The 15,467-nt window shown below is 46.8% G+C and overlaps 1 protein-coding gene across 3 annotated transcripts in view; it reads left to right on the top strand.

Moving 5' to 3' along the window:
- Window positions 1–4,130, top strand: part of KIAA1549L (KIAA1549 like) — a 237,327-nt gene extending 233,197 nt beyond the window's left edge. For all 3 annotated transcript variants that reach the window (XM_064492463.1, XM_064492462.1, XM_031459821.2), the window contains exon 21: window positions 2,079–4,130. In XM_064492463.1, coding sequence (XP_064348533.1) covers window positions 2,079–2,360 — 282 coding nt within the window. In that variant the 3' untranslated portion in view covers window positions 2,361–4,130. The remainder of the gene's footprint in view (window positions 1–2,078) is intronic.
- Window positions 4,131–15,467: the final 11,337 nt, after the last annotated feature.

Genomic DNA, 15,467 nt, shown 5'->3' with positions numbered 1-15,467 from the left:
CCACCAGCACCAAGAGGCTTAATGCTGCAGAGCTGAGCAGTCTCAAGATTTGGACACTGACTCTCAGCTGCAGCTGAACTTGAAATGCAGTGAAAGGGTTTGTGGCAGCTTCCTTCACAAACATATGGCCCCAGATGGTCATGATTTCAGTTGTGCTGCTCAGAACCCTAGGTTCTGAGACACTCCTTCCTGTGTACTATGCACAATTCTGGGCACCGGTGCCCAGTAATAAGCAGGTGAGACACAGTTCTGCCTTCACTGGGTGGATGCCTGAGACAGGTGATGGCGTTACGAGCAATGACCTAGAGAAAGTGCACAGACGCACCCTACAGGGAGCCCCTGGCTACTACAAGGCTGGGGAAGTTCTCCCGAAAGGAAGGGAGATGAGCTGAGACCTGACAGGCCAGGCCCCTGTCCTGGCCTTGGCACTCTGTTATCCCGTTACCTGTGCATTCCTGGCTTCTGCAGCCCAAGGACTCAGACAGCCTGACTCTGATTTTCCTCTAAGATGCGTGTGAAATAAGCCAGCCCTCGTGTACAAAGACCCACCATTAACACCTATTTGCCACTTTGTCTTTCTTTGCCAGGTCTTATGGGGAAATGAAAGCCCCCAACTCTGGGACATCCATCCCACCACTTCTTCCCTCACTTGGGTCCTCACCGGCTCTCACCTGGCCCACTGAGGTAGAACTCAGTCTCCTCTTGGCCTCCAGGGGCCCACCCCTAGAGCGTCCTTCCTAAAACCAGCCCCATCCTCTGCTGACCACATGCGTGGCTCCCCAGCCAGGTTTCTCAGGAGGGGTTGTCAGGACATCTGGCAGGGACTGGGAAGGGCCTGCTTTCCTGCTCCACAGTCACCCACCCAGAATCTCTGAATCATCCCAACCCCATCTCACTGCATCTTCACCAGAGCCCCAAAAAGCATCTCTGTAAAGAATGGAAACATGCTGTATTCTTCAGAAGCACTCCATAGAAAACCTAACCCCCAGGCTGGCACTCAGTGGCTTTCTAGCCTGGCCTTGCCTGCCTTCCTGAGCTCCTCCCACACCCCGCACACCCTCCCTGGTCAGAACAACTCACTGAACCTCCCTGGGTGCCCCATCCTCTATGGACCACCAAGCCTCAGCATTGCTTTTCCCTCTGCTGGGAATGCCCCTGTCACCTTGTCTCCCTTGAATCAGCCTCTTCGTCTTCCAGACTCAGCTACGCTGCTTCTCCCAGAAAGCCACCTGACTCCCCCCGTGTGTCCCATTCCCTGAGCACCCCGTGCCTACGTCATCCGTGGGCACTTGCCTCGCAGTGTTGCAGCAGACACTGTAGGATATACAGGCTTTCTGTGAGTTAGTGTGCGGCACCACGTCTGTGGGAAAGTCGATGCTGAATTCCAAATCATTGCCCTGCCCTTACCACTAGAAATGTTCATGTATGAAAGCACAGAACTGTGTATCTTCCACTTCTAATGAAAAGAGAGAATTTTTTCAAGAAACCAAGATTATGACATTATAGTGCAGTGACTAACCACCAGCGTTGGAGCCAGTGTGTCTCAGTGGCTTGTCAGCTGTGTCACCTTCAACTGTGACACTGCTTGCTTCAGTTTCCTCTTCTGTAAAATAAGGACAAAAACACCTACCTCCTAGGTTGTTGCTTTGAAAATTAACTGAGATCACATTTGGACGGCCCTCAACACCAGATTCATTCAGTGTTAGCTGCTATCATCAGTGGGAAATCCCTGTGAGTCCTTTGCGGTCCTTAGAGAACAACATTCTGTTGGCTGGATGGTGTTTATATTAAAAAAGAAGGTTCAGATAGGTTCAGATGTAGGCTCAGGTATGTGCCAACTGTTTGCACCAGGTTTAAAACACCTGTTTAATTCATTGCAACCAGCATATCCGGTGAGTCCAAATCACCTATTTTCCAGAGTCCAGCTTTTGTATCTGTACAATGGTGCATGGCCTTCATTTTCTTCCAAGTCTCTTCATCATCTCCGATCCCCTCCTGCTTCTGATAATGAGTGTGTCCTATGACTTGAGCCCCTCCTGACCCCAGGCCCTTGTCTTCTCTCCTGTTGTCCTCTCCAGGTCCCCCTCCCAGGCTACATCGAGGCTTACCCCCGGTCCCGATGTCAGCAGAACTCGCCCTCCAGGCTCCCTCGCCAGTACAGCCAGCCAGCCGGCCTGCACCCCAGCTTGGAGCAGGCCCCGGTGCCCTCCACGGCGGCCTCGCAGCAGAGCCTGGCGGAGAACGACCCGTCCGACACACCCCTGACCAACATCTCCACGGCTGCCCTCGTGAAGGCCATCCGGGAAGAGGTGGCCAAGCTGGCCAAGAAACAGACAGACATGTTTGAGTTCCAGGTCTAATGCCTTAGCCCCGTGGGACTTCCAGACTCAGAGGAAATAGTCTTTGGGTTTCTCCAGCCTGGCGTGATAGGACTGGAGACAGACGATGCGTGAGTCTTTCTCAGCCTTGGTTTCTAAAAAAGTGAACAGTGGGGCTTCTGGGAAAGAGGAGACTCTTGAACAACTGGATTCTCGGCTGATTCAACTGATTGTCAAGAAGTCCCACATGGGACCATATGTTTGATACTCTGTTATATTAGATGTTCAAAGTGTGGGTGTATTTCCCTCTGGAGCCTTAGTCACGAGAGACACTCACTCATCTGCAGATTCCTGTCCAATGCCACATTTTAATAAATCACCAGAAGGGGGAGAACATAGCTCTATCTTCGGTGACCTCTGCATGTTAACTCTGTTTCTGTGTTCAAGGCAATGCAGGCGTGTGATTAAGCACCAGACTGTACTCTCATTCAGCCATGACTGTCATCCTTCAAATCACCTCTGGTCTCTAAGGGAGACACTGACTCCAGCCAAGAAACTTGAGTCCTTTTCTTTTAAAGGTTCATATTCAAAGTCAAATAAATTGGATGAAAATCAGTACTGTCAATGACTTCACCTATAAATAGTCCTGACTCTTTTTTCCCCTCTATTAATTCAACAAAGGCCAAGAAAGAGAGAAGATGAGAGGGAGTGATGGATTTGTGTTGACAGGTTTTTGAAAAGGTGTTGTCAGCTTGGAAACAGAGTATTCTGCAAGTTGGGCTCCAACTGAAAGAGAATCGGTGCTAAGAGCTTTTAGGATCCTACAAAAGAAAAACAGTTTTTCTTTGCCCTGCAATGAAGGAGGCCTGAGAACGAAGCTTCTCTCTTTTTTGGGATAATAGACACATTGACTTTTGCAAGAAAACCTCTGTCTCTTCAACAATAACATCCAGCATGTGCTGCCCAGTGGTACGAAAGGAAATAGTCATTGATGCCTATTAGAAGCGGACCAGTGGATCCAGTCTCCCCAGGCTGCAGCCTCTGTTTATAGAAGCTTCTGAATGTAGAAAAATCTGTTGATTTACGTTTTAATGTAAATAACATTTTTAAAGGCGTATGGAGCTAGCCAATCCCCTCCCACCCTCCTCCCCGTAGTTGATAGACATAGGAGGACATGTGCCGAAATGACAGGCTTCTGACCTTGGGACCGTGATGTTGTAAATCACCCTCCCTGGCGTGGCAAGCCGGCCCCCAGAGCTCTGGGTGGACACTGCCTTGCAGCCCCGAGACACCACACGCAGAAGCAAACAGCTACTGACTTCAGGGAGCCCAGGGGAGGGGACACCGTGTTTCCCTCACCCACTTTGGGAGCTGTGCTCAGTGTCGGGTGCTTTCTTGGTGTCTGTTGGAGAGTGAGGTCCTGTCCTGCCTTCCCCCGTGACCCATCCAGCTTCAGCTTGCATCCATTCCCTCTGAGCCCATCTTTCCATTCTCTTCATGAGTTTCTTTGGTCTTTATTGAGAGAAGAAGGTGGAAATTTAAAAATTGAGTGAAGAGTAGGAATGGAACTGATTACAGTGGGAGAGTCAAACTGTCAAAGCACAGACTTTTCAAAGAAGCTGTTTTTTATTTCCCAATGGCAAATTGCCCTTTCTGGAATGTTCTGGAGATGATGTGTCATGAAATCCCCAAACAGATCTCTTGTTCAGATGATATTAGGTAGTGTCCTTTTGGTATGCTGGTTGATCTTTCATAGTGTTAGTTTTTGTTACTTAAAAAAAAATCAGCTATAAATAAAATGTATTTTTGTAATCTCCATGTGTATATATGGTATATTTCTACCAATGGCCAGTTGTTGTAGTCCAAAACCTAAATCAGTTTGCAAAACACTGTGGACAGTGTAAGATTTTATTGACAGATTAACACAATGCCTAAGTCTATCCAAATAGGAATTCAGTGCACTTGAATGAACAAAGAGCCAAAGAAACTCAGCCTTTTCATGCAAATGGTATGAGTCTGATAAAGTCAGCTACATTGTCCCGCCTTATCAATGATATTAATATTTCATCAGTGCAATGATATCAACCTAGTACTTTGTCTACTTGGTAAATGCCTGAAAATACTGTATGTGAAAATGAAGTTTCAAGATCTTAGTGTAACTAAAATATATGCACATGCTTCAAAGACAGTGTCTGCACTCTGGAGGCCCCAGTGACACACAGAGAAGGAGCCTCCAGTGGGTGGTGGTATGGCTCCCGCTTGCTAAGAGGATGGAGAATACTCATTGTGATCTTTGCAGAATCCCACAAAATACTGAGTTAGTTAACAGAGATGATGAAAAATATAGCGTGCTAAAGCAGACGCTCTCTTAAACTAGACACTGCAGGTTTAAAAACAGTATATGGGAGGAAGGCCTTAAGTTGAGATGTCAGTCTGTCCGTGAATGTGAAGATGGCCACCATTGTTAGATTCTTCTATGTCTAAAATGTGATCCCTTTTCTGAAGAGTCTCCTGACCTCATGAAGTTGACAGATACCTGGAAGCTGACTCCGAAGAAAGGCAGACAGTCAGAAGTGCCCCATGGGAGTGAAAATAGAGTTCCATGAGAGCCCAGAGAATCTGTGTTCCTTATGACCCTGCAGACAGTTGAAGAAGGCCCAGAGGACCTCGGTGACCTCGGAGAGGGAAGCACAAGTCCAGAGAAGTGGAGTGACCTGCCGGGGCCTCCAGCCCAGGCCCGCTGACTCACCATCCGGCTTGCTTTCCATTTCACCACATGGCCTGCACGCTCGTCTATGGTGTGTTTCCCGAACTGTGCCAGGAAGTTGCAAAAGTAGGCAAGGGTCACAGGAGGGACTCCGTACATCCTTGTGAAGATAAAAGACGGTTGAATATGTAAAGAACTTCAGCTAAAGTGTATAGAGGACAGTGCATTTGTGGCGTAATAAACATTTTTCAGAACTAGTTTCAATGTGAGTTTTCTGCATTCATGAAAAGAAATGCATTTTGGCTTTTTTTCCAGAGAGTGCCATCAAGGAAATGTTCTCCACTGCTCTTCAAGACTCGAGTGTGTTCCTCTCTCAGCATCCTGGAGCCAGACAGGCAGGCAGGGAGGGCCACGGCTGCCTGTCACTGTCACTATGTGGTGGCGCAGTCCGTGTTCTGCACTAGGGGAGGCAGGCTGGTGGTACAGGAACATAACAGTCTATCGTGTGCCCTGGTACCTGTGATCTGAGATGGCACGGTTACCTGTGGAGCGGGAAGTGGCTTCTTTCGGGGTGTGCTGTGGACAGAATGTTTGTGTCCCTCCCCCAGTTTCTATGTGGAAATCCCAACCCCTAGTGTGAGGGGAGGAGAAGGTGGGGCCTTGTGGGGTGCTTAGCCCATGCGGGGAGCCGTCGTGAATGGGCTTAATGCCCTTGAAGAAGGGACCCCAGGAAGCTCTCTTGCCCTCTTTCCTGCCACGTGAAGATAAAATAAGAGTTGACAGTCTGCAACCCAGAAGAGGGCTCTCACCAGAACCTGACCCTGCTGGCACCCTGATCTCAGACTGCTGGCCTCCGGAACTGTGAGAAATAAATGTCTGTGGTTTAGAAGCCGCCCAGCCCACGGTTCTTTTGACGAAGAAAAGGTAGATTGTGTAGGAGTCCATTCTCTGGTGCCAGAAGAGGTTATATTGTGCATTTGTTAATTTCAGAATTTAGCAAAAGCACATGTAATTTCTGAGCATTATTGATGGAAGAATGGTTAGGGAAGAGTTAGATTTGTGATTAAAAATAAAAAACTTCTGATAGAGAGTAGAGGTGGAGGAGAAGTTTAAATATCTGATTAAAAGAAATCCTTCCCCAACAGGCAGAAATTAATGAAATAGATCCAAAGCTGTAAATACTGGTTGGAGATAAATAAGCTTCTTTTTTCTACACAACGCGCAGGCAGTCACCGTTTAATAAAGTAATTAATAAAATAATAATAAATTATTTTTAAAGTTTGAGAACAGAATTTAAATTTAATCCATTTATTCTACTACACATCAGAAAATAGTTTAGACTTCCCTAACGAAATACAGCCAAACACTCTTAGAGAAGGATAGTAATTCAGCTTAGAGCAATGACTGACTCGGATTCGAGTGTTAGAAATTAAATTCAGCCATTTAGTCCAACCTTGAAGGTATTCTAGTGAGGGACCTTTGTGAGGACTAGAAACCCAATCCCACATGCTCAGTTGTAGGAAGTGACTGAGCAAATAGAGGTACACCTCTGAGATATTAGGGGTTTGGCTCCAGACCACCACAATTAAGTGAGTCACGTGAATTTTGGGGTTTGCGGTGCATATAAAAGTTATGTTTACTCTACTGTAGTATATTAAATGTATGGTAGCATTATGTCTAAAAATTACATACTTTAATTTAAAAATACTTTATTGTTAAATATTGCCAACCATCATCTGAGCATTCAGCAGGTGGTAATCTTTTTGCAGGTGGAGGGTCTCATCTCGAAGTTGATGGCTGCTGACTGATCAGGGTAGTGGTTGCTGAAGGCTGGGGTGACAGTGGCAATTTCTTAAAATTAGACAACAATGAAGTTTGCTGCATTGACTGACTCTTCCTTTCATGAACGATTTCTCTACAGAGACAATACTGTTTGATAGCATTTTAACCACAGTAGAACTTCTTTCAAAATTGGATTCAATACTCTGAAAACCCTGTGGTTGCTTTGTCAACTAAGCATATGTAATTCCTAAATCCATTGTTGTTTTTCCAACAACCTTCACAGCGTCTTCACCAGGAGTAGATTCCATCTCAGGAAACCACTTTCTTTGCTCATCCATAAGAAGCAACTCTTTGTTCAAGCTCTATCATGAGGTTGCAGCAATTCAGTCACATCTTCAGACTCTACTTCTAATTCTAGTTCTCTTGCTGTTTCCACTACATCTGTGGTTACTTCCTCCACTGAAGTCCACTGACATCTCCTTCTAATATAAGGCTGTTTTATTGTATGGCTGTTAGCATAAGTGACGCCATCTTGGACTCTTACAATTTCTCCTGTCCTTTTGCTGACCCTACCCAGGACTATACTGTGCAGTGAATCACTTTTCTGTCATCAAGGGTTTTGTAGTTAATATTGTTTCATAATCATTAGGACCAGGTGGCCTCTATGCTCTCTAGTCCCCAGTGATGAAGACCCTCCCTGACCGATTCCCGATGCCCATGAGACTAGCTACCCATTGACTCAGGAATGTGTTTCCTGTTTCCAAGCACATACCCCCATACCCTACGTTAACTATAAAATTGTGCCAGTGACCTTTCAGTGTTGCCAAATGCTTCCAGATTTTTGTCCACCCGATCCCACCCTGTGAGTGAGTTACCCTGTAATAAACTCATCCATTGATTACACCGAGCAGCCTGACTTGTGTTTTCCCATCTCGAGATGCCTCTTCAGTTCGGGGGGCACTTTTCATTCCCTCCATCCTCCAACAATCATCTACACTGACAATCCGTTGTTAGCGTAGCCACCTGGAGAACTTGCTGCTGCTTCTACACCAGCACTGGCTGCCTCACCTTGCGCTTTTATATTATGGAAATAACTTCTTTCCTTAAACCTCATGAGCCAACCTCTGCTAGCTTCCAACTGTTCTCCTTCCAGCTTCGTCACCTCTCTCAGCCTTCACAGAATTGAAGAGAGTTAGGGCCCTGCTCTGGATTAGGCTTTGGTTTAAGGGAATGTTGTGGCTGGTTTGATCCTCTATCCAGACCACTCAGACTGTCTCCATATCAGCAATAAAGCTGTTTCACTTTCTTATCATTCGTGTGGTCTCTGGAGCAGCACTCTCAATTTCCTTCAAGAACTCCCCCTTTGCATTCATTGACAACTTGGCCAAGTGTTTGGTGCCAGAGGCCTGGCTTTTGTCCTGTGTAGACTTTCAACATGTGCTCCTCACTAAGCTTAGTCATTTCTAGCTTTTGGTTTAAAATGAGAGACGTGGAACTCTTTGTTTCAGTTGAACACTTAAGAGGCCATTGTAGGGTTATTAACTGGCTTATTTTCAATATTGTTTGTGTCCCAGGGAACAGGGTGGCCTGAGGAGAGGGAGAGAAGAAACGGGGCAACAGCCAGTCAGTGGGGCAGTCAGAACACACACATTTATTAAGTTTGTCGTCTTATGTGGCTGCAGCTAGCAGCGCCCCATAACAATGACAATAGTAACATCAACGGTCAGTGATCGCAGATCATCATAACAAATATAATAATGAAAAATGTTGATATATTGCAAGAATTACCAAAGTGTTACACAGACAGAAAATGACCACATGCTGTTGGAAAAATTGTGCAAAAGACTTGCTCCACAGAAGGTTGCCACAGACCTTTAATTTGTAAAAATGAAATATCTGCAAAGTGCAATAGAGCAAAAAGCGCAGGAAGCCCAGGAGTGCCCGCCCGTGCAGGGCGCCTGCGTGGAGACAGAGCACAGCTCCCAACAGGAGGGGTGGAGACGGCCGTCCTCCCTCTGGTGTTTCCCCCTCCATATGGGCTTTCATCTCTGTTTTTCTCCACTAGCCTTCTCAATTTTCTCCTTAGTGTACATGTAGCTGAGAACCCACCCCAGGACCCACCCCACATAACGTCTCCTTTTCCATACGCAGCCCTCTCTGGCTGCCATCCTCCCTGCAAATTCTTGAGAACTGGATTGGTCCAGCTCATCTGCCTATACTGAGCCACCCTTGGGTCAGATGCCGACAATCAGCTGTAACCAAGGAGACAGGGTCATGTGACACAAGCACCACCTCCCACCCCTGAACCAACCCTTTCAGTGAGGGGTTTTGCTGGGGTCTTGTACCCAGAGGAGGGAGCATGAGTGAGCCGGTCCTTCAAAAGGAACCTACTACAGCCTGAAATTGGCCAGTCCTCCCAGTATGGCAGCCAGCACGTGAGTGGTCCCTTCGGACATGGCCACAGAGAGGAGGGGGCATCCCTGACTCCCCTGTCAGGTGAGCACGCGCTTGCTGGAACCCTGGCGGGCTGGCCAGACCTGCCCCGACCACTTCCCACCCCAACACCAGTCCTATTGATACTGCTGCCGGGTCTAAGAAGTGACTTCTGACCAAGGCGCGGTTAGCACAACATCTTGCTCAGCTGATGATAAATACTTGTAAATTGAAACACGTGATCTTAGCTCAGGTGCTCTTAATGTGGCTCATGGCCACAGACTTGCATGATGAAAAAACTGGCGAGCCTCTCAATAGTCTTTTGAGACAAAACTGGTTTCAAGTGAAACTGATATTATTGTGGTTCTACTCTTGTGAATAAGTCAGTGTCCCAAGAATTGAGAGGTCTCTTGATTTCTTAAGGTGAACTGCTCCAGAATCCTACCCTGGGATAAATGCGAAAATGTAGGGTGTTTCTGGAAAGGAGTATTTAGGAAGTAGAATTAATAGTACCAGAAACAAATTCTTTTAGAGGGTATTAAGTTGCTTTGGTTCTGCAGGTTTCAAAAATAGGGAAATTTGTGATAGGGCAGAATTTGTCTTCACAGGACAAATCGACACTTCAGTGAAAGCCATTCATTATATAATGAAATCTAGAAATTGATTCTTTTCATTCTCTGACTTTTGACTAGACTTTTGTAAATTATGGAGGGAGGCCATCAATGTATTTTACATGAATTTACTGTGGCCTCCCCTTATTTTCCATCATCTCTACTTTATGTCTAAACTGTGCCCACTCCCAGCCCACACCAAACTGAGAGGAGGTTTTGCCAAACAGAATCAGAGGAGTATCACTGGTCTGGGAATTTTGAAAAAAGCAGAAACGGTCAAGCCCTGGGCAACTCACTGTAAACCAGTCTCTGATTCCTTGTCTGTGAAATGGGTATAAGAACCGCTGCATTTCCTACCTCCTGTGGTGGCTGTGAGGAGCACGTAGCATCATGTATATGGGGGGGGTAAACCCAGAACAGAAATTGTCACCAAGCACATTAGACACGTTGGCCAAAGGCAAGTACTGCCTGAGAGCGTTGACTGTAGCTGCTGCCTCGTCATGCTTTGCTTTCTGATTAACTTTGGGAGCCTTGGCCTCCACCGGGAACAGAGTGCTCATAGGCTATTAGAACTGTTTATGGTAAAATAAAACAGCCAAGGCTTTCAGGCCCTAAACCTGCCTGCTTCTCATCTGGCCGCCTCCAGGTGGTGAGAGGGCATCCCCTTCACAAGCCAGTTGCACAGCAGCGCCCACTGGGGGTTGTTAGCATCTGCGGGCCTGGCAGACCCCTGGTCTCCACCTGGGGCATGAGTTCATCAGCCAAGAAGAGCTCACCCTGGCCATCCTCAGCCCCAGAGGAGCAGTTCCAGTCTCTCTGTGACTGTATTCTTGGGGTAGATGGTGTTGCGGGGCAGAATAAGCCAACATCTGCTCACATGCCCTTCTCAGTGGCTCCCAAGAAGTCCAGGGATGGCGCTAGAATGGGACACAAAAGTCCCAAAACCATCCATCTCTCTGAGCCCCCATTGCTGGTCCCGGCAATTGTGATACCCACCTTATGTTCAGTCCTAACCACAGACCATGTGTTATACTCTGTGCTCTGCCCTCTGATCTAAGCTGATTGGAAAGGAGACACTTCTGACCCCGGAGCCACAAAATCCTAGGCTGACCAGCCACAAAAGTTGTGGCTCGACACTTGGGGCTAGGCTTACCAGATTCTTTGTCTAGGAACTACCAAGACACAGAGCCTAAAAGCAGTGGTCAAGCCTCAGAGGCCACGATGGGTGGTATTCAAAGCAAAGGTCCAAGAAAGCAGATTACTGAGTAAGAAGTAGCCTTGAGGCCAAGGAGGTTTAGATTATAGACGAGGAAGTCTATCTCCTGCAACAAAAATCGACCAAAAACCCAACTCTGAATGTTTCTGAGGAGTCCCTATGCCCTAGTGGAGAGCCACGACCCTGGGCTTTTGTGGCTCCACTGAGATTTGGGTAAGCTGGGCGACAACATAGTGTTGTTTCCCACGGCAGCCTGATTGCAGAGGCTTTCTGCAAGAAAGCACCAAGACTGAAGGAGGATTCTTCCCTCCTCTCTCTGCTCCTCCGTAAAGAAAGCTCAGATACGCACTACAGACACCCTCAAAGCCGCTGTCTTGCTGCAGTGATGAGGAATAAAGGAGCCCCTGCAAAATGCTGTTACAGGGCTCGCCATGGGGTGGAGACATTGCAGAGAATAGGATAGTGGACCCAGGAACGGAGGGCTTCCCTGTTCCTGCATTTTTTCTTTCTTCCTGGACCCTGTCTGCTCCCAGCTTTCAGGACAAATGAAGTGATCAAGTGAAAGGAAGTGGTGGCTGACAGATACAGCCCCAAAGAACTGGAAAAGACACAAGACAAAGCCAGCCTCTCTTTGCTGGGTCCTCACCAGAAATAGGAGAACAAGCTTTTTCCCCAGGATGGCCACTAGGCATCTTTAAGTGAATGTCGTGCATTCGGCTCAAGAGCTCTGCTGGCCACTGGAAGCCAGAAAGGGTGTGCCTGGGAAGAGTGTGCAACCAAGTAGTGGAAACAATGCTTAATTACCTGTAAAGGTACACAGAGGGGCAGAGGGAAACATAATTGCTTTGAGTCTCTCTATGACCTCTTGGAGGTACAGGTATGACGAATACTAGTTGGTACAGTTGGGCATTTCATTTTAACAACATTTTAGTGTTTCTGTTTACACGTGGACAAATCTGCATTTAGGGAGAGGCCACCTGACTCCTCGGAACTGAAAAAAAAAGATTTTGTTAGTATAATAGTTTCACCACCAAGCCCTCCTCTAAGCCAAAGAGGTCTGGCAAACTCTTGAAGGTAAAAAGCACTCCACGTTGTCTGGTCCCTGTTATGAGCTGTGTGAACTTGCTCTGGACTCTGCTGGGCCATCACAGAACACGTTAAAGGGCTTGCTTTTGCCTGTGGTGCCCACTCCATCACCCAGTCCCTGGGGCCTGATGGCTGAGGCCTAAGGGAGCCCCGCAGGGCCTGTAGAAGCCACTCCCTTTGAGGACACATCCCCAGGGATGCCAACATGACCTAATGAAAAACCAAGCTACCACCCAGATGTCTTGCCTAAGACATTTAGAAACAGTTGGATTTGGGACATAGGGTTGATCCACAAGCCAGCTGTTGGACTGGATTTCTCATGCTCCATCTGATGGCAAAGCCAGAAGCTGTGTGCCTGCTCCTGGAACAGTCCATTTTCTAGGTCAGGTTTGGCGGCATCAAGAGAAAGGGCCTGCATAGTCTTAAGACTGTGAAACCAGGGGTTGCCAAATGGCCCAAGTTGCTGCATGTATTAATATTCAGATGCCTTGGGAACTAAATTTTGCATCTCTCTAATGTTTTGTCCCTAAAACTGGAAGTTCCCAAACAGGCCTTCTGTGTCTCAGGGACCACCTCTTTAGAATGGGTCCAGGTAAAAGAGAACCATAGGCTGAGACCAGAAACCAAAAGCTGTGACTTGGGCAGACGCGAGGCCTGGAGAAGGGCTGCAGGCTGTCTTCCTGCCAGGGGTGTGCGTGTCCGGGTGTGATTTTATCCTGTTGATCCTCTTTCATCTAATTGAAACTATGCAGGAAGCACTGAGAGAAGCTTCCACACAGTCACCCATTCAGTCCTTCATCGGCTGAGCAAACTTTCCTGAACACCTACTAAGCACCAGACACCATCCAGGTGATGGCGATTCAATGATGAGCAGGACACAGCACCTCCCCTCAGAGTTTACGGTCAAGGGAGACTGGTCCTTGAGACACAAAGCCCAAAATGTGAAGGATTCACCATTTACTTAGTGCTTTTTCTACCTCATAAGCGCCTGCCAAATGAAACCAAAGTCCCCTTCTTTCTGGAAGTATTTAGAAAATGGCAGGCTTTGCAATTACATCTTCTGACTGTGCTACACACGGCTTTCCTCCCCAAGGATCTTTAACTGATCAGTAAGATGCCCGTGGTATCCCCATGGGATAGAGAACAAATTGCCAACTGCCAAGAATCAACAAGCGTTACAAACCCAAATTTCAGAGCTGTCACCATCAAATGAAATCAGGAGCCCAAATTGTAAGGACAAGAATAACCAGTCTGAGGGATGTACTGTGCAATCCCAATGACAATTTCAGGAACCATGTACTTTATGGATGAAACCACAGTACACTCTCACTCATTATTTTGGTGTTTATTCAGCCTCTGAAATTCAGTGCTCTATGGAGCACATCTAAACAGGTGAACCGGTAGAATTTTGCAGTCATACTATTTCTTTTTCTTTTTTAATTTTGTTTTTGTGATTCCATTTCTTTGTTGCATTAGTCTGTTTCACTTAATTGAAATTGTGTTTGTTTTTCCTGGAAAATCTGAATATGAAATAAAGCACATTGTCTTACTGGCAATTTTCCCTCCAAGGTGTTAGTGTTTATGTCCACATTTTGTCTTTTCTCTTATTTAATAGTTCTTTCTCCAGTCCCCATAAGGAAAAGATTTTAACAAGCATTTACAAATTCTCAAAATATTAGAAATCACCATGTAACGAACTGACGTAGCTTCCTGTTTTTGAAACGATCGGATCCCAGACTCTTTCATTTGGAAGAGAATTTAACAGGGAAATTAGCCAGCTTTCCACCCTGCGATCAGCACAGGATGAGTCCTGCAGCCTGTGTCACGGTATTGACTTACCTGGTCAATGATTAAGCAGAATTAGGGCTTCAGCAAGGCAGGTACTCAAAATGAGGGAGAGGGGAATGAATGAGGGGGAGATGAAGGGTTTAAAATGTAATTCAATGTTTAGGGAAAAAAGCAATATAGTCATCACTGAGTGAGACTGGAGGAATTTCCTTGATTTTAAATTCCATATGGGTGAAAGGACACCAAAATCTCCTCAGTTTGGGGGCTGATTTACTCTAGCTCTGAATCTGTGTCACGACCACTGTTATCACACTTTACAGGGATCCCCATCTTAGGATTTGGCATCATCCAGACCTGGGTTTGAACCTCACCTTTACCACATTTTAGTTGTGTTACTATGGGCAAGTCATGTCCCCTCTCTGAGCCTTATCTGTGAAATGAAGCTAAGATCTAGTCAATGAAGTGACCAGAGAGCTGGAAGGAGCACACGCAGTTTACAGCTGTAGGGCACTCTGCAGGTGCGTCAGATTATTGTTATTGATTTGTCTCTGCTTGAATACTTCTACCATTGGGGAACTCACTATCTGCCAGAGCCAAAGCATTACCCACTAATCAACCAGGAGTGACTCCTATGCTCATCCCTTTCTGGACCCCCATTGTGGACAACCTCCCTTTTCCACAGCTCAGAACACTCCTAGGCCCCCAGAAGAGAGGGTGAGCTCAGGACATCTAGGGAGAGGTGACTGGTGCTGTGATAGGAAAGGCCCTTCATTACCTGGACAAGGTGAGACTAGTTGGAACCAGCTGGAGATCTCCCACGGCTTCCACAGTCCCATCACTCCCAGGGGTCATTCTTCTGAGCACCCAAAAGACTCAACTCACCCAGGGCATACCACCCCGGCCCCAGCAAGCAACTCCTTGCAAAACACACGGGCTTGGTGTATTTAAAGGTCCAGAAGCAAAGGTGATCAGTTCTGTAAGAATAACATGGAACTCACTACCAGAATCGTATGGTAAGCCAGCAGAAAAGAAGGGTCTGTTTGGGAAAACTCCATAAGACTATTCATACAACTACTCAGGGACAGCGTTGTTAAAGTGAAGTTCACCTGTGCTGAGATCAGGAGAAAATGTGCCTGCCCTTAACTTGGAGTCCAGACTCTTGGTGGTTATGACATTTGACTGCACAAACATTCTTCATACTGGCTGAGGTGGGCTGGAGGGGAGCAGGGAAAATAGATGAAAACCAATCAACAAAAAGTGATGTAAAGGTTTAAGTGTTTGGGCTTTGGATGGGCCTGGCCATATCCTTGCTGTACACCTCTTGGTGATTCCGTCAGTGGGGCTGAGGACATCCTCCGCATGGGTTCAGGTTATAAATATTAATGAGATGCTCTATGTAGAGTGCTGAGCACAGGACCTGGCACAGAGAAATCCCTCAATACCTCGTGCTTGATACTTGGTATTGATGGGTGTGGTGCTGTGCAGGGCTTGCGAGAAACTCTAAGAGTGTCACCAAACCCCATTGG

Source organism: Camelus dromedarius, chromosome 12 (genome assembly GCF_036321535.1).
Source record: "Camelus dromedarius isolate mCamDro1 chromosome 12, mCamDro1.pat, whole genome shotgun sequence".
Lineage (NCBI taxonomy): Eukaryota > Metazoa > Chordata > Mammalia > Artiodactyla > Camelidae > Camelus > Camelus dromedarius.
Note: the sequence above shows the minus strand (reverse complement) of the source record. Positions and strands in the feature narration are given on the sequence as shown.